The sequence below is a fragment of the Lytechinus pictus genome, chromosome 18, assembly GCF_037042905.1.
Source record: "Lytechinus pictus isolate F3 Inbred chromosome 18, Lp3.0, whole genome shotgun sequence".
Lineage (NCBI taxonomy): Eukaryota > Metazoa > Echinodermata > Echinoidea > Temnopleuroida > Toxopneustidae > Lytechinus > Lytechinus pictus.
The window spans coordinates 1,215,314-1,233,916 of NC_087262.1; the positions used below are offsets into that span (position 1 = coordinate 1,215,314).

Consider the following 18,603-nt stretch of genomic DNA (forward strand, 5'->3'; position numbering starts at 1 on the left):
ACTATGCAATGAGTGTTCCATATAGTCAATCTCATATTTTCATGATTTTTTTTTAATTATAATGCCAGAACAAATAAAAATATTAAATTGTAGAAAAAGAGGGCTTCCATGAGCATTGCTATATTAGTTGGGGGCCGAGAGGTCGGTCAGCATATGTAATGCATGGGCCTTAGGGGGCGCAGGTCTTCTTGTTTTCACTTTATATGTTATTGTATTGTAAATCTACCAAACTGAAACATGATGGAATTCAAGGGGGCGGGGGTGGGGGTATCTATCTCTCGTTTTTTTTTTTTTTTTTTTTTACAGCTACCGTAAAAATCTTCCGGGATAATTTATTTTTGTACACATCATATCATTATTGGAGGCGTCACCACTTTGTCAGAGTCATGTGAGAGAAATCGTTTAAAAACCTTTTTATGATGTCTATGCTGCCAAGCTCAACGTCAAGAAGATCGGAACTGTATATTCTGTATTTTTAATTTTGACTGCGATATGTTTGGACTCCTAATTCTGCAAAATGTGGTGTTATTAGCCGAAAACATGGTCCCCGCTTCGTCAGCGTAATTGAAGAAAAACAATCGTCCGTTCAGTTCAGCTCAGCTGGAGAGAGCGGACGATCTCCGGATTTTCCCCCGAGTCTGGAGCGAGGAGGGGTATAGGCCTACCGTTACGGCGTTTGGTGTAGACGGTACGCCGGCACATGACATTTCTGCAGACTTCAAGTTTCAACTGAGACTTCTTTCCTTTGATAATTTATTGTCAACTACCAGTACCAGCGATACTAAAACAAAAATGGGAAATTGCCTGAAATCATGCTTTGGGAGAGTAAAATCAAAGTGAGTGTATGACTGAGATAAATTATTTAACTTAAAATATTTAAATAATTTATCTCAGTGACTTGTGATCCGACCTCAATTCTGTGATGGTTTTGGTTAATTTAAGGTTATTGTGTTTTTGATACCTGTCCGATTTTCTACTCATTCCTGTCTGTATTTGGATCCCCTTTCAAGTGTGTTCATTTTTCAGGAAAACCTTTGTTTATTTGGCCTATATTTTGTTCAAGAATCAAGTAAGGTACGGTACATGTTGTAGTTGTACAATTCAATGTAATTTTGATAAATTTGTTTATAAATCTTTGTTTTTATTACAGGAAGACAGATTATTTTTCAGGACGGTTCAACAATTCATCAATCGACATTGAGTTTGAAAACCTTATCGAGGATGTAAGTTCTATAATATGCTGACACTTTAAAAGGAATGAATCGTTTTTAAATTTTGTATTACTATTAATGTTTTCTTGTTGTGTGTTGTTGTTGTTGTCGTGTGTGCATTCTTTACTTCAGTTTGAAGTAAATGTTCATTGTTGATAATAATTGTTAATTCAAAGGTGAAAATAAGCAAGAGAAAAAGGAAGGTAGAGAAAGAAAGATATCAGAGATCTGGGGACTGTTTTATAAAAAGCTGTTTGTTAAAGTGACTTTAAGAACGACTGGTGATCCTTTATTGTGGTAAATGATATTCACAATTAAATGTTCATTGGTGATTATTTAGCACGTACATGTAAGAAATGTTTACCAGTCATTCTTAATGTTGCTCTTAACTTGTGAACAGCTTTATGAAACACCCAAATGGGTAGACCAAAAGCTTCAGTCTCTGTATTTTGGTTGTTCCGCTGAACTACGTTGGCTCCACTCACCATACATAGACTGAAGGGGATGGGGCCCCGTACCTACAGCCAACGTATAGTGAACTAGCGTTTTATAGATCGCGATTTAAAACTGTTTTTTAAGCAAAATTGAAAGTTTCATGGTTTCCATTATCAGGGAAATATAAATAAATTAAGTAATTGCATACCTTGGGCCGGAGTTATTGAAAAAAATCCTCTGGATGATTGAGAAATCTGTCATCTAAGACATTTTCACCTGACCTGACGGTTTTTCTTGCAAGTTGCCATCTTGAATGACGTCATTATCGTTATTAACTTAATGTCTCGAATCGATATATCGCGATTATAACTAGTACTAGTACTAGTATAACTAGTATCGTTTATCTTCGGTTTCGATCGCATATGGAGCAGATCGTATAATATCGAAAGCAATATCGATATCACATTCGTGATTGTTGACGTTCGTTTGTAAATATTTTATAGTTTGGCTGCCATTTTGACAATTTTTATCCTGTTCAACCCAATTAAACATCGGTAAAGTATATTTTTCATGCCTTTTTCATCTATATCGTTTAAAGTATTTAAATATTAAAATATTAAATTTTAAAAGTTTGTTGTTTATACATCCTTAGATTGTAAATTCGATGTGTAAAATTACATCAAACTTTGGACTGTGAATTGACAAAAGGGAGGGAATGAGAACACATACGAGCCCACACGTACACCCTACCGTCGGTAAATGGGGATTACAGTAAAATGTCAGAAATTGTTGAATAAATCCCCAGAAACGACGGTTATTCCTGTCTACCAAATGGGCTGTTTAAGCTTATGCTCCTGTTATGGATAAAAAGTGTCACAGGTCATCTTGCTCCGCAGCCCCCCCCCCCCCCCATCAAATTATTTTTGCCATGCCCCTGTACCTGCATAAAATTTAATATTGAGCTGTAAATCTTTTTTTTATAACCCAACTCTGAATCATTAAAGTGGAGTCTTACACTGAATGTCATAATTGTAATTAAAATCTTGCTTTTTATTCAATCTTTATATTAATTCTTTAACATTTTCTTAACAATTATTATCCAGAGGCACTGCCATTACAAGTTGCATGCCATTTTCATACATGACTTTTGAAAAGGGGTGGGTTGCCAGGATATGGTAGACACAAAGCTTGTACATGTCTGAACTTTAAAAAATGAACCCTAAAACAAATAATCATCTTTGATTTCGAGGAGTACCCTAAACAAAAGTATTGCAACATTTTCCCTATTATTCCCTAGCGGTCCTCTAAAAAGGCCTATATAATGCAACAGATATTATATTGGGTTGAAAAAATGAAAAGTGTATACCCTTTTTACAGATTTTAGCAATTTTGATACCCTTTTAACTGAATAAACATTTAGTGGCCATGAAAAACAACCTTTTAACAATAGTGTAGTAGGTTTCACGGTACACCACGTATCTTTCTTGGGCGACCCTAAGAAAGATACATGGTGTACCATGAAACCTACTACACTATTCTTCTTCGCCATGAAAACCTTAAGAAGTTGCAACCTTTAAAAAAACTTTTTTTATGAATTTGGTGTCCACCTTGCAATATGAGCGCCCCCCCCCCTGCATTTTTCTTAATACTGTATATGTTTGGTTTTTTCATAGGATAATTTTACAGAGAAAGCATGATGTTCTCACAGATATTAAGTACATTTCATGTTGATTTTGTTATGTTTTTTTCTTGGGATGATATACAGAGGAACCATGATGTCTCACACTGACAAGTAAATTTCATGTTTAATTTAGTTGGGTTTTTTTTTTTGATAGGATGATGAACAGAGGAACCATGATGTTCTCACAGACGATGAGAGAAACCTCCTTCTGAATAGACGCTATACTGATCTTGTTCAAGAACAACAGAAAATTGATGCCAAACTTGACAAAGAGGTAGATTGAAATTCCTTCTTTTTTTAGTGCAAATCAAATAGTTCAATCCGATACATGTAGTTTGACACAGGGGGTGGACATTGTTCACTCACTGTATGGGGGCAAACTAGAATCAAATGACTTGGAGGGTAATGTGTCTAAGTCGTTCCAATGTGGCAGTAAGGAGCTTTCGATTGTCTGCGACTGCAACGTAGTCCTAGTTCACCGGAAGTGGTGACACCGCTCGTTCAGTATCACGTTCGTATATTGATGAAAACAGTTTCGATTTAAGTTGACGTATCCGTACCAGGCCACAGCATATACCAGCGTGATAGCGAGCGGGACGTGGGCCGATGCTCGGCCGGAGAATCAGGCGTAGCATCACGCTACGAACCAGTGGGGCGATTGTGGGTGCAACATTTGCACTCTTGCGCAAAAAACCGAAAAAACACAGTTGTTTGGAAATAGAACATCAATTACCTATCGGATATGTAGTGTCTGAAAACAGGACACACTAAATGTAATGGAAAAGCTGGTAACAAGCAGTAATTTGCAGTTTACCAGCCCTGCTGAATCAACGAAACTCGAATGTTGATGCGGCTTCATTCATTTTTGCTAAGCTTGGATGACGTCATCATGTACGAACTAGCGCTTGTTCGAGCACTATGACACCGAACGTCAAAACCCTCAAATACGAGTCACAGATTTTGGCAGTGAACGAGAAGGCTTGTCACAGATAACTTCGCGCATGCGCAGCGCTCCCAAAATTCCTTATTCTCGTACGAAAGGTCTCCATTATATGAATGTGGAATATTATTATATTATTAATTTATTAGTCTTACACATTTAGATCTGATGGTAAAAATGAATCAGTAGCCATGTTTTCTTCAAATTTAAATTACTCTCAAAATCACTGCCCAAAGGAATCGTTATTTCAACTCAGCAAAATTATAAGATTGTGCCCTTGTATGGTATTCACCCATTCAGCTTGTAAATATTGCACACATCAATTGCTCATGCAATATTCATGAAATTGAATGCAAAACATCTGATTTATCATAAAAGAACAAATAATATTGAATTGCCTTTAGTTGGATATTGGAAAATATTGAACAAGCTTGAGAAAGATATTGGTAGGCTTGTCAGACAACCTAGTAGCATTTTAGTTTGCCAATGGCACTCGCGCTACTGCTTTAAAACCTTGCACTAGTATCATCAGAAGAGGTGAAGTGGTATGATTACAGTACTCTCCTCCATACCCTTTTGTGAATGCGCTCCTTGACGAATCATATGCATATACGATGAATTTGGGATTAATAATATATTATTACATGTAGGGTCAATGAACTGTGACAATGATGTGGTATCACCATAAAGAACTCAACCAAGGTTGTTTTTTTTTTTTTTTTCAAAATTATTTTGAAAGTATACCTCGCTTATAATGGTTATCAAGTATTGGAAAATTTATCAATGAAATTTCTGGTCACTGGGCAAAGGTCAAATATAAAAGGATTAGAAACTAATAAATAACAAAAATACGCATAATTTCTTTTTTATTTTGCTCTGCAGTTGGCATTAGAAGAAGAGAATGCGCGGTTAGAAGAAGAGGCTTACAATGCAGCCAAGCAGGAAGCTTCCCGGGCCACCAAGAGGGCAAGGTTACTTGAGATGGAGAAACAAAGAACGAAGTCACAGCAGAGCAATGGATCAACCAAGGCGTGGCTCGGAGATGATGCGGGAGATTGGGAGATGTAAGTAGATTTGAGATAGGGGATAGAGGTCATGAGATGGGGGAAGGGGGAAGGGGAGAAAAGAGAGCAAGGTAACTAGAGATTCAATTCAATTTCAATTTATTAATAATTCATAAAATGCAAAGCAGATATATACAATAAAATGTGTATGGGAATAACAACAAAACAGTGATCCCCTTACATACAAAATATACAATATGACATGGTAAATCAATTAGAACTTAAAAGAACATTCAAATCTACAAGAGGTCAATGGAGAAACAAAGAGTAGAGCATGGCATGGTTGGGAGATGACGCAGGAGACCGAAAGATGTAAGTTGATGTGATAGAAAGTTTTAAATAGAAACAACATATTGTAGTTGTGCTAGTCTTGTTTCTAGACCAATTTGATGATCTACATGTAAGTTCAGTCAGGTTCTGTGTGTGCAGTCTATCCCACCGCTGCCACCACCATAGCAGAACACGTCAGCCAAAGTTAGTTTCACTTAATTCAGATAACATTCATTCTAAACAAACATGGCAAAAATATCCCCAATGCAGGTCCAATATGGAGGGCACCCAGTTGTAGATGATACCCAACCCAAGGGGGCACTGTTTTACTTTAACTTTTTAAACAATCATCACTTTGCAGCATTTATCATGATTTATGTTTTCTTTGCAGAGCAACTGAGGATGATTTTGAAGCATTCCTAGACACAGTAAAAGCAAAGTCTGAAACTGTGAGAGCAAGTGGTGAGTAGAACCCATAAAAGCATGAAAATTGCCTCTGTCCTGTCCAAATAGTGTAAACTGCTATGGAATCATGGCATAAATGTCCTTATTTTATTGATTAGCATTTTATTTTCTCAGACTGTTTTCATTTAAATTTAAAAAGTACGTGTTTTTCCTGGATGTTTTTATTATTTTGTTTTTAACTGCAAGTGTTGTTTATTATGATTGATTTTTTTAAAGACTAATTTTCATAGCTTACATTTCCACATAATACACATGATTATCAATTTATGGTTATTGCAGGCTATTTTTGTACTATTGAATATCATTGATTTAATTTGATGGAGAACACCATCCATAATCTATTCTTCCTTTTTTTTTAAAGAAAAATGCTATAACATTACACACTTCCCCATTTCAATGCAGTAATATCTTCCAGTATAAAAGGGAAAGCCATGCAAAATAAAAAGTTCATTTGAATGAGAATCATACAAGCTTCAAGCTGAAAATTTTCATCAAAGTGTTAGCTGTGAAATAAAATATAAAAGATAAAGCACCAAAAATGATAATTGTTTTGTGAAAAATAAAAAGAATTTGAAAATGTTGTAACTGTTATTGAACATCCGACTTTGCTGAAAATTTTAGTGATGTGTTTGTTTGTTTCTTCCTGTTTGCTTAATTTTATTGAAATCAACTCTTTGTTAGGGTAGACTTCCCAGACTTCCCCTTCAAACTCTTCTGTTTCTTGTTGAATATGAAGGTCTGGATTTTGATTTCTTTGCTTTTTATATACAAAATTCAGTCCAAATTCCCCATTATAATCTCTTAAAGGACAAGTCCACCCAAACAAAGCGTTGATTTGAAAAAAAAGGAGAAAAATCAAACAAGCAAAACACTGAAAAATTCGTTAAAATCAGATGTAAAATAAGAAAGTAATGACATTTTAAAGTTTCGCTTAATTTCACAAAACAGTAATATGCACATCCTGGTCGGTATGCAAATTGGCAGACTGATGACGTCACCCACTCACTATTTCTTTTGTATTTTATTATATGAAATATTCTAATTTTCTCTTCCTTGTCAAGTGAAAAGTTTTATTTCTCCCTGAACATGTGGAATTACCATCATTTAAACAGTTTAAGTTGGTCCTTATTGTCAAATCTGTAAAAATTGAAATATTGTATTATTCAAACAATAAAAAAGAAAAGAAATAGTGAGTGATGGACATCATCGACTCATTTGCATATCGCCGAGTTGTGCATTTAATTGTTTTGTAAAAAATAAGCGAAACTTAAAAATGTCATAACTTTCTTATTTCACATCCGATTTCAATGAAATTTGCAGCATTATGTTTGTTTGATTTTTTCTCCATCAATTCAAATCAGCAATTTTCTTGGGTGGACTTGACCTTTAAGTTTCCGTAAAATATGTAAATGACATTTTGTCAAGGGTTTTGATCTTTTCGTTTGTTGCAAGTAAAGTCCTGTCCAATATTATGTTTTTGATGGATTTTTGCATTCACTCTTGTATATTAGTTCTTAATTGCATGTTGGTTCATAACTAAGAAAATCTTAAATAAATCTTAAAATAATCTTGAATTTATTGTAGTGAAAGTATTGCAACATTCTTCAGAAAAAAAAAAGAAGGTATTTGTAATAAAAATCTACGCAAAATCATTTTCCTTTTTTTTTTAACCACATTCCAACCTCATTTATTTTAGAACTACATGTACCATGGTAGCTACAACACTTCGACTCTGTACTCTATGCAAACTTGTCTCTTAATTAGAAAAATAATGGCGTTTCCAGTAGGCTTTGAAATATGATACACCTATGTTTCATTGCAGAGGACTGATATGAACTTACATGCAAAGTTGTTTATGAAGGTAAACTTCAATTGTCCTTATTGCTGTAAGTGTGTAGTTGTTTCCCTTACTGAGTTGTACACTCTGTTTTTTAAAGTACTAGTATTTTTTAGAGTGTTTTCATGGAGATCCCTGAGACATTAAAGAAAGACTTGGAAATATTGTTTTAGTGTTGTTTTTTTATTTTCACTGGTCTAAATTTTTTTCTGATGCACCTACAATATCTATCTAGACATCCTTGCATCAATTTTTAGTTGAGTTTGGACCTGTTGATTTGTGAAGGCATGGCTTTAGGTGTTTTTTGTTGGCAAGTAATTTGAGTTGTTGCACATCAGTGTTTTCCCTTGTTATCTGTTTATCTTTAGAATCAGAGACTATGTCTAACCTTCAATATTGATGACTTCTAGACTAGTATTCAAGACTCATGAATCAAAATCATCCACAGTACATTAGTGACTTACATGTTGGTTTACCTCAAACTAACCTGGCTCGTTGTTTCATCATTGATTTAGCTATTTTAGGGTCTCCAAACATAGAGCTTGTGACATTTATTTCACTGTTGTTGCTGCTAAGCTTTGGAATGATCTACCAACCTTCCTGGAGTCTGATACATCCTCGTGGACTAGTTTAAGGAGTTCTTGAAATGTTATCACCGTTTATTGGCCAATATGTATGATTGTGATGCATCCCAGGGAAAAGGCTGTATGGGTCATTCCATGCCAATTCACCCAATGAATGTGCAAAAATGCCTAAACAGATACCTATTAATGAGCACAAATGTTTAATGTTTCATTTGTTAACTGATGAGCTTAATTTCTTTTCATCTGTTTTCATACTGTAACTTAAGATTGGAAGAAATCATATATCAAAGGGCTGGTAAACACTTTACTAACATGAATATCAGTGTGTGGGACTAAAGTGAAATTTCAGGAGTAGTAAAACTATCTTAACTTGAAAGAGGAGTTTCTCAGTTCTAATTTTCTATGAGAAATAATTGTTGCAGGAGAAACTATCATGGAATCTCTGAGTGATGATGTGGCCTACTTGTGATAGTGTGCTAGAATAAGTTTGCAATTGTTCCTATAATCTTACTTGTCTTGAGATGTTACTTAGTCCTCATTTTCCATTGGAACAAATGTTGTTGGGGAAATTATCAATGGATCTACATGTAACCTACTTGTACTTGTGCTAAGAGCAGTATGTACATGTAGGTTTTTCAACTTTATACACCTTCATGTCTTGAGATAGGGAGTCTCGCAGTAAAGTTCCCATGAGAACAATGGTTGTGGGAGAAACTGTCATCCCTGGATGATGTGGTAACTGAACTGTGAAGGTGTGTCTTAAGCAATGTGCAGGTGGTCCAACATTCTACCGGTACTTGTCTTGAGAGAGGAGTTTCTCAGGACTTTTTTATTTTCCATCAGAACCATCATTGCGGGAGAAACCAGCATGGAATCTCTTTCATTTGTGATGTGGTAACTGATTCATTGTCCACGTTCAAAGATTGAGTCGACAAGTTTTCAAAAATGTGCTGATTTTTCATCAGAACAATTGAAGCAGGAGACACTGTCATTGAATCATCAGGTGATGTGATAACCTACTTGTGGTAGTGTGCGATGAGCAGTATGCAGGTGATCCAACTATTGACATGTCTTAAGGGTTTATTTCCAATTCGTCTAATGCCAATTCGTCCAATTGCCAACTCGTCTAGTATCATTTGGTCTTCCATCAGTTCATCCACTCACCACATGGTCTACTTTCATTTAGTCTAATGCCATTCTATCTAATAACCAGTTGGTCCAATAGCCATTTAGTCCATATACCATCTGGTTAAATTGTGCAAAATGAATGAAATGGATATTGGACCAACTGGTTATGAGACAAAATGGTCATTGACGACATGGTGATTAGACGAAGTGATGATTGGACCAAATAGTTAATGGACCAAATGGTTGTGAGACAAAATGTTGATGGATGGTATGGCATTAGACTAAATGAAAGTAGACCATTTGGTGAGTGGACGAGTTGGCAGTAGACAAATTGGCAATTTACCGTCTTAAGAAAATATTTATCAGTGCTAATTTTCCATCAAAACTATTGTTTTGTGGAAGAACTCTCATGGAATCTCCAGGTGATAAAACTACTAAGAACAGTATGCAGGTAATCTACTTCTCTTGAGTGAGGACTTTCTCTGTTCCATGATTCACTCTTTCCATTTGTGGTATTTTAGAGGCGCATATTGAGGAGCATATATGAAGATTTCTTTTTCAAGGTCGTAGAAATTTTGTCATGAAATTGAAAAGGTAAAAATTTGAACACCAACTTGTCTGAGTTATAATGCATTAAAGTTGTTCAGTCTTCACTGAATGGAATAAAGACAAGTTGAGTCTTTTTGCCTGTGTCTCACATTCGCAAAATCTTTAGCCTGTACCTGAAATTGCTTCATATGTTTTACAAAGTAACCCTAAATACTCCCAATTTGCCATTTCCTTACATCTTACTCTAAGTTATAAACTATATTTTTCCCCATGTCAAAATTTAAGGGAATCATGCATTCTGATCTCATTTTATTATCTTTTTGACTGAATTTCTTACCAGGCCTACCCGAGATTTGAATTATTTAAAAATGGTGACAAACTTTAAAATGCTATTAATAAAATCTTAATGTACACATGTAGCATTTGTAATTTTCACTGAATTTCTAATTATAATTGGTTGCTGACAATATATTCTTCTTTCTGTAATCTCCATGCTCTAAATCTGTACATCTGTTTCCACTTTTGGTAAAGAATAAGAAACAAAAAAATCATGCAACTTTAAACTGATACAGGCAAGAGCGTACAGGGCATAGATCATGAAAATGTCCTTGATGGTAATACAGGAAATCATTGGGATTACTATCAATACTAATCAAACAATATTGAACACTCTTTTAAATGGGAGTAGTTCATCCTGATGTGTAGTTGGTATGATTAAAAACAGATAAACAATATTGGTGACAGTTTGGAATAAAACATAAAAAGGTGGTGCATTTACTGCATTACATAACAATTGTTTATTCATATATTTACTATATTTTATTTCTGTTTATCATTAAACTGGATGAATTATCTGTATTGTATTGAATTCTCCATGAAACCTGCAAAATTGTGAAAAAGTCAAGAAAATGTTTCTAAAAATTTCATGAAAAAGTAGATATAAATCTTCTATATATCTTTCAAGAACAAGTTCAAATATTAAGCTTGATGGTTACCAATCTTTAATCGGCCCATATACAGAGCCTGAAAATCATACAAAATACTGTACATCAGAAGAAAAAAACACACAATGTACACATATTGAAGTATGGCTATCTTTTTATTTTTTTATTCTTATCAACCTTTTTTCTGGGGTGGATCTGTTCTTTAGTTATTAAATCCTTTCTGCCCAGCATGCACATTGCATGCGTTGAAAATGAAACTTAATTTCTAAGACTCACTTGTGATCTTGTCAATCAATTTTCCACTTTTCTGAATGTTGAGCCGCATATTTGCTGTGCACTTTTCACAACTTTAACTAAACTCTTTAACTCTTTAAGCGCATTTAGGGATTTAATTCTCGATGTTGTTTATATTTTCATTTTCAATTCTGTAGTTGTGGCTCAAGCATATGCAGATTCTCCATGAATTTTTTTTTTTTTTCTGTTTTCTGGTAATTTTTAGAGGCAAATTTCATATGTGATACAGGAGGTATTATTTTTTATTATGATACAGAGAGGGGAGGGGTCGTGTTTCATTTCAGGAAATAATATAGGGTATACAGTACTATGTACTGGTACCAAATACATGTACCAGGACATGTTTGTAGGAAGCCTGCGCTTCTCTTGATATATTGTGAATTCCTATACTGTCAGTAGTACATGAATTGCATCACTTTCTTGTATTATCGTGATCAGACATACATTATACAATATACGGTATCATCTTGATTCTAGAAACTAAACTACAAACTGAATGAGGAAACACGATATGAGAATCACGATATGAAAATACATCATTGTACCTAGTGTCATTAAACATGTTTTGAACTTGTGTTTCTAGTTGTTATTCAAGGAAATAAAAACCATACTAAAACTGAAAGGGGAAAATAAGACACATAGTAAACTCCTTAATTCTGTTTTCATTCCACATGAATGAAATATAAATTTTCTTTCTTCTTTTCCCAATTTCTTTGATGTGTAATCTTAAATAAAATTGAGCACTTGTAACTACCCATTAATAAAGACAAAACGCAGTTACCACTAAACTGCACAAAGCCTGATAATATCATAGAAAATACATTACAAAAGGAGAATAGAATGTGAAGGCTTAATGTCCCTATTATTATTGGTAATCAATTAATAAATATCTGTAATTAGATTTTTTTAACCTAAATTTTCTTCATTTCCTTGATTAAGGCCATTTTCAAAGGGTATTCATAGTGTGAAATATACACAGGAAACACGTAGGAAATATATGCATAAGGCATTATTTGACTTATGAAAACTATGTGTTGAGGGGAAGGGTGTCCCTTCTTGCCATTTTTAAATTGGGGGGGGGGGGTATACATACATATAATGTGGATGAGTACTGTGAAACTCACACATTAGGCACTAATGACAGCTTTACTGAGTATGCTTGCATAAGTTATCTTGGAAAATAGCTTGTTTGGTAATTGTTTACCTTCAAATCCCCTCCAAAACATCTGTTGCAGGTATTTTTGCTCATTAAATTAAATCCCTCTTCCCCAGTTTCTATGTTTGTTTGTTTATATTTTTTTTTAAATAGTCGTTCTTAAATGTTTTTGCTATTTTGCCCACCCAACCCCCATTCAATCTTCCCCAAAGAAAGTGGCATCTGTACAACCCCTGTCATTTTTTATACATGTTTTTATATAAAATTTAGCACATTGGCAAATAGAACCCAGTCCTAATGTGTACTGGTACTTACATGTTGGTATCCATAACATTTATGATCAATTGATGTGCTTCCTTTTTATTGATATGCTTGATTGATTTGCTCGTTTTATTATTTATGATTTATTTGTGTGTATGTTTGCCTGTGATTTTGTTTTGCATGCAGTGGCCTCCATGTTGAACAACTCCACAACAACAACAACTACCACCACCACCACTACCACTAATCAAGCCGTTGCCAAGCAACTGAGTACCAACACTACTACCCCCATGATCCACCAATCCCCTACCTCTATCAAGCCAACATCTTCAGATACCCCAAGCAAAATGTCACAAAACCCATCAGTGATGAGCTCTAGTCCCAGTCCAGCGGGAGCCTTGACTAGTGCTGTCCCACCAGATACGCAATCTGGCCAGTTTAATAGCCTGAGGACCCAGGGGGGTAAGCTAGGGTCGTCCAACGATGAAGGAGTCAAGGGGCAAGTTGGTGGATCAGGGCAGGTTGACCAACACCAGGCTTCTAATAACCCTGATGTGATCAGTGAGGCTAGTCAAAGGGCTAATCCTCAGGGAGCGGGGAAGTCTACTTCCCAGGGAGCGGGGCAGAATGGTTTGACAGAGGGAGATGGACAAGAAGGTACAATTGATCTCTGAAACTCAGTTAACCTGTTGAATACTGAATTCTGTATTTCCCATAGCTTGCTTACAGGGACTACCTGGTTCCAGCATGGACCTATTACGAATGGACATTCAACGAATCCCCTCCTTTGACACAAAGACCGTCGCCGCTAATCCTTTTATAAACAGAGCGCTGGCAGCTGACACCCATCAAGCCGGTCGTAAAACATGCTCTCACTGATGGACAGCGGAAATCAATTGTACGCTGCTCCTACCCATTGCGATGTTGTTCGTTCACTTTATCAAAAGCAACGCACAGCAGCGAACGTTAACGCTATGAAAATGATAGCAGAAACAAGAAAACAGGCGTGCATAAACGTATTTTTTACGTACATCGCTAACAACCGGAAATGAAATGCATTGACATCACCTTGCAGATCCGTATATCTACGGCAAAAAAGCAGTTGAAATTCGACGAAAAAATCTGCGGAAAAACGTTAAAATCTCAGCTTTTTCGGACAGTATCGATGTCGATAGTAGCGCTTACCTTCGGTCAGAAGTTGATTTTCATTTGGGCATAAAATTACACAGGATTGATGAAATTTAACGGGATTTTTTTTTGATGGACAGACGACAATCGCACATTATAGAGAGCCTAAAATAATGTACTGAAAAACCGGATATGAATTGCGCATTGCATTCTAGGTAATGTAAGGACTTTCCCTATTGGCAATCGGGGCTACAACATGACCGTCTTTGGTCGAAAGAGGGCCAGTGATCGATCGGTGACGATCATCGGGCGAAAGGAGCTTGTGTAAACAATCACCCCGGGCAGTCGTCGTAAAAACCGCGTAAAGAGAAAGTTAAGGGTTAGACAGCAATTTTGACAGCTGGAAACAGGTGGTGGTCATAAAATGCTCTCGTTGAATGTCCATTCGTAATAGGTCCATGGTTCCAGTAAGCAGTGGGTTAAAGGGGAAGTCCGTGATGATTTTAAATTGTATTCAATAAAGGCAGAACAAATGTGAAAAAAAAAACATTGAAGATTTTGTAAAAATCTGGTAGAGAGTAACCAAGTTATGACTTTTTCAAGTTTGATATTTTTTTTATTTTTATATGTTATTTGACAATTTGCCATTCTTTGATATTTCATTAAAAATGTTTGTTAACGGAAATGTATTTTGAAATATGTGTTTGGTAAACTTTGGCTATGTATTAAATGTACAGACCACTTTCAATTTTCTTTGAATATGACAATTCATGGAATTTGTATTTCATGACATGCATTGGAGCTGTTCTCATGTGACTTTACAAAATGAAAACTTTGAAATCTTATAAATCTATTATTCATCTTTGATGGATTTACACGTTACCTCCACTTCTCAAAATTTTTTCTGCATTTATTCAAGCGTCAAGGTGAATTTCCTCTTTAAAATCTAAATCAAAGATTTCTCTTGAAGAATTTGTGAAATTTAAGATTGAACAGGCAAATCCTGCAGTAAGATATGAATTATATAAAGTTAATTTGAATTAAGCTCGTTTAATAATGAATGTCCTTCATGTCAATCATTCCAATTTTTTACACTTTTTAGTTTTTCCTATAATTTGGAAAATATTATGTCAGTCGGAAATAATTCATAAACCTGTTTCCTTGTGATCTTTTTATGTACTCACAATTATGTTTAAAGTTATTTGACTTTTGAGTCTAGTAGGGTGTTGCCAGAAACTTGCAATTAATCGCAAGTCAATATTAGGTCCCAAAAAACAATTGAAAGTCATGTATTTCATTGCGAATTTGCAACAGATTAATGGTTAGCTTCTTGCATCAACAAGTATAATTTTTTTTAATGTAAAGTTGTTTTTGCATGTGACTGAAAGCATGTGCACACATTTCAGTAGAAACTTGTTTTTACCTTTTTTTTCCATAAATGTACCACCATACATGAAAATTTGTGAAATACATATTCCAAAATATTATATCATGCTTGAATCACTTATTTGTATTTGACATTGCAATACAAAATTATGCTACAGTCATGGCATTGAAATCAACCCCAGACAGATCAAAGCTATTACATTATTTTGAATGGAATATTATCGGTTGATTTCTTTTTGGTTTTGTTGGTATGACTGTATCTTTAAACTTCATCATTTTCATGTTATCTCAATTTTATCATTATTGTTATTCTACAGGAAAGATGTCATATTACATCAAACCAGGGTCCAAGTCATCAAATCACCATGACGATGATGACTCTGACGTGGAGTGGGAGGCCGACTTTGTATCCGCCGATTCCCCCTCCGAGCCGATCACAATCACACCGCAGTCATCCCCAGCCAAGCTACCTACAACACAGTCAATAGGCTCATCCAACTCAACCACCATTCCATCTCGGCATCAACCAGTCAAAACGGGTCTTCCATCCAGCTCTAGGCCTAATGGCTCTGCCTTAGCCAATGGACAGCTACCTTACAAACATGAGGTAGATAAGGAGATTGAGACCAGTTTGACAGAAGGCAAGGTGAAACCAAAAGGAGGAACGAATCCTGTGAAGCCCAAGAAGACATTAGACATTGATATTGACAAGTTCCTTGAAGAACTGGACTTCGATACATGATTGGAATGAATCAGAATGTGTTTTATTCGTTGCAATACAACCTATTAGATAGACAAGTTCTATTTCTAGTTGGTGTGTAGAAGAACCAGTTAGCTGATGAATTCAATGGCATGGATGAGATATCAAAGCAATGCTAACACTGCATCCTTTGACAAGGCATCAATCCACTTTTTACCACCCCTCTCCCTGGTGTTAAATGGGTACCTGGTAGGAAGTTATAGCCAATGTAGTATGCCTAGCAATTGAGTTTGGAACTCTCATTGGAATCCAGTTAAAACCAATTAGAGCAAAACCAATTGAAACCAGTTGGCCAACTGGTTTCAATAGGGAAATTGGAACAACTGGTTCCAATTGAAACCAGTTGCCAATTGGTTCCAGTTAAAACCAATTGGGCAACTGGAACCAGTTGCCAATTGGTTTCAATCGGTTCCAGTTGAAACCAATTAGGCAACTGCATCTCGGTTGGTTCAAGTTGTTCCAATTTCCCTATTAAAACCAGTTGACTCCAATTGGAGGCAGCTGGTTTCAATTGGTTCCAGTTGAAACCAATTGGAGGCAACTGGTTCCAGTTGAAAGCAATTGGTTTCAATTGGAACTTCCAGTTGGGATGAACTTAATTAGTTACAAATTAATTAGCATTTGTACTAACTATTGCTCATGCCAACACAGAAGTATGTCTAGTAATACCAATGTAAAGGGCATTGATAAAATATAGACTCTCATACATATATATTTATATGGAGGACCTTCGAATATATGTATTTGTATTTGATGTCATTTGGTAACATATGCAGTTAGTGGTGAACTAATTATTTTTTAATCTATTATAATTATAATCTATAATATTTAAGAACATGGTTTTCACTGCTAAGTATTCTAAACATTTATCTTTAAAAAGTGTGGCACTTCAGAATGAAAAGAAATGAATAGATACATTGTAAATGATGATGAATCACATAAAACATTAATCTGTACACATTGGCAGATAATATGCAAATCAACTGGTTTCAATTGGATCCAGTTGGGTAACTGGAAAAATTTCCAATTGGAAACCAATTGGAAGTCATTTCCAGTTACCCAACTGGATCCAGTTAGGTTAAGTTATAGGTTAGGGTAGGATTTCCAGTTACCCAACTGGTTCCAATTATTAGAAGTCATTTCCAGTTACCCAACTTTCCAGTTAGAAGTAATTTCCATTTACCCAACCGGTTCCAGTTAGGATTTCCAGTTACCCAACTGGTTCCAGTTAGAAGTCATTTCCAGTTGGAAGAAATTTCCAGTTACCCAACTGGATCCAGTTAGGATTTCCAGTTACCCAACTGGTTCCAGTTAGAAGTCATTTCCAGTTGGAAGACATTTCCAGTAACTCAACTGGTCCCAGTTAGGATTTCCAGTTGCCCAACTGGTTCCAATTAGTTTCAATCGGAAATTGTTATATTCCAGTTAAAACCAATTGAAACCAGTTGAAACCAATTGAAAATCCAACTGGTTTCAATTGGATTTTGGTCCTGGGTTTGCTGGAGAAAGTGCATACATTGTGTGCGGGCAAGCCAGGGTTATATGTATACACCTTAAAAGTGCTTAGAGATGTCGTTTGGTGTATGAATTGCTACATAAAGCGGAATATCATCACTATTAGATACATGATTTCATGCTATTCAAGTGGGCGGAAGGATGGCACAATTGATCACCCCCCCCCCCTCCCCAAGCAATAGGTTCGCTGCTCGAATCTGCACCAGTGAACTCATAGGCCAATTCACAAAGTTTGCATTGAATCCGTAGTTTGAAACTGTTTTATGCAGATGTCATCCATTAATTTTAATAAATTCAGTATTCTTTGTCAATATACACACATATTTACCAAGAGCATCCCATGCATAATGCATGCTTATGCCTCAGATCCGAGTGCTTAATTGATGCTTGTTACTAAATCTTTGTGAAACACCCCCCTGTATAAGGAGCCACTGTTTAAATTGATTGGTCCAAACAGTGCTGTAAGCAGCACTGTGATAAAAGTATGCATTCATCATTGTAGCATTCTCTCATTATATGCCCTGAATTCAGCATAATTTATAAATGAAACAGCATAACCCGTGTTTCCAACCACAGATCCGAAACCACCCTTTTAATTCAGGCCCATGAGTTCATTGATGGTTACATGTATATGATGGTTCACCTCAATAATTTAATGTTAAGAGTCTATGGAATTGGGATCATTTTCATTAAGAATATATCGTCACCTGGCTAGCGGGAGGGTGTGTTAAAGGGGAAGTTCACCCTGACAAAAAGTTAATTGTAAAAAATAGCAGAAAAAATTATTTAAAATATTGCCGAAGGATTGAGAAAAATTCATCAAAGAATCAAAAAGTTATTAAAATTTTGATTATTTGATTTGTGACGTCATATGCGAGCAGCTTTCCTACATATATGGTAAAAAATCAATGAAATGTCATTTTCTCAGAAAATTGAAAATGGTTTTTACTGTACCTTCAGTTTTTCAATAGACAAATCATTTCACACCCGTTCCT

At 35.6% G+C, this 18,603-nt stretch overlaps 1 protein-coding gene across 1 annotated transcript; it reads left to right on the forward strand.

The window, feature by feature from the left end:
* The first annotated feature begins 340 nt into the window (after positions 1-340).
* Positions 341-18,603, forward strand: LOC135157563 (uncharacterized protein DDB_G0271670-like). Its single transcript, XM_064113591.1, has 7 exons — positions 341-836; positions 1,151-1,223; positions 3,482-3,601; positions 5,150-5,331; positions 5,993-6,063; positions 13,006-13,476; positions 15,651-18,603. The coding sequence occupies exons 1-7, from the start codon at positions 793-795 to the stop codon at positions 16,073-16,075; spliced, it is 1,386 nt and encodes a 461-aa protein (XP_063969661.1). The 5' UTR covers positions 341-792; the 3' UTR covers positions 16,076-18,603.

Coding starts and splice junctions, on each gene's coding strand:
- LOC135157563 (XM_064113591.1), top strand. CDS start 793: ATGGGAAATTGCCTGAAATCATGCTTTGGGAGAGTAAAATCAAA. Junction 1,224..3,481: donor TTGAAAACCTTATCGAGGAT/GTAAGTTCTATA, acceptor TTTTTTTGATAG/GATGATGAACAGAGGAACCA. Junction 5,332..5,992: donor GATGCGGGAGATTGGGAGAT/GTAAGTAGATTT, acceptor TTTTCTTTGCAG/AGCAACTGAGGATGATTTTG.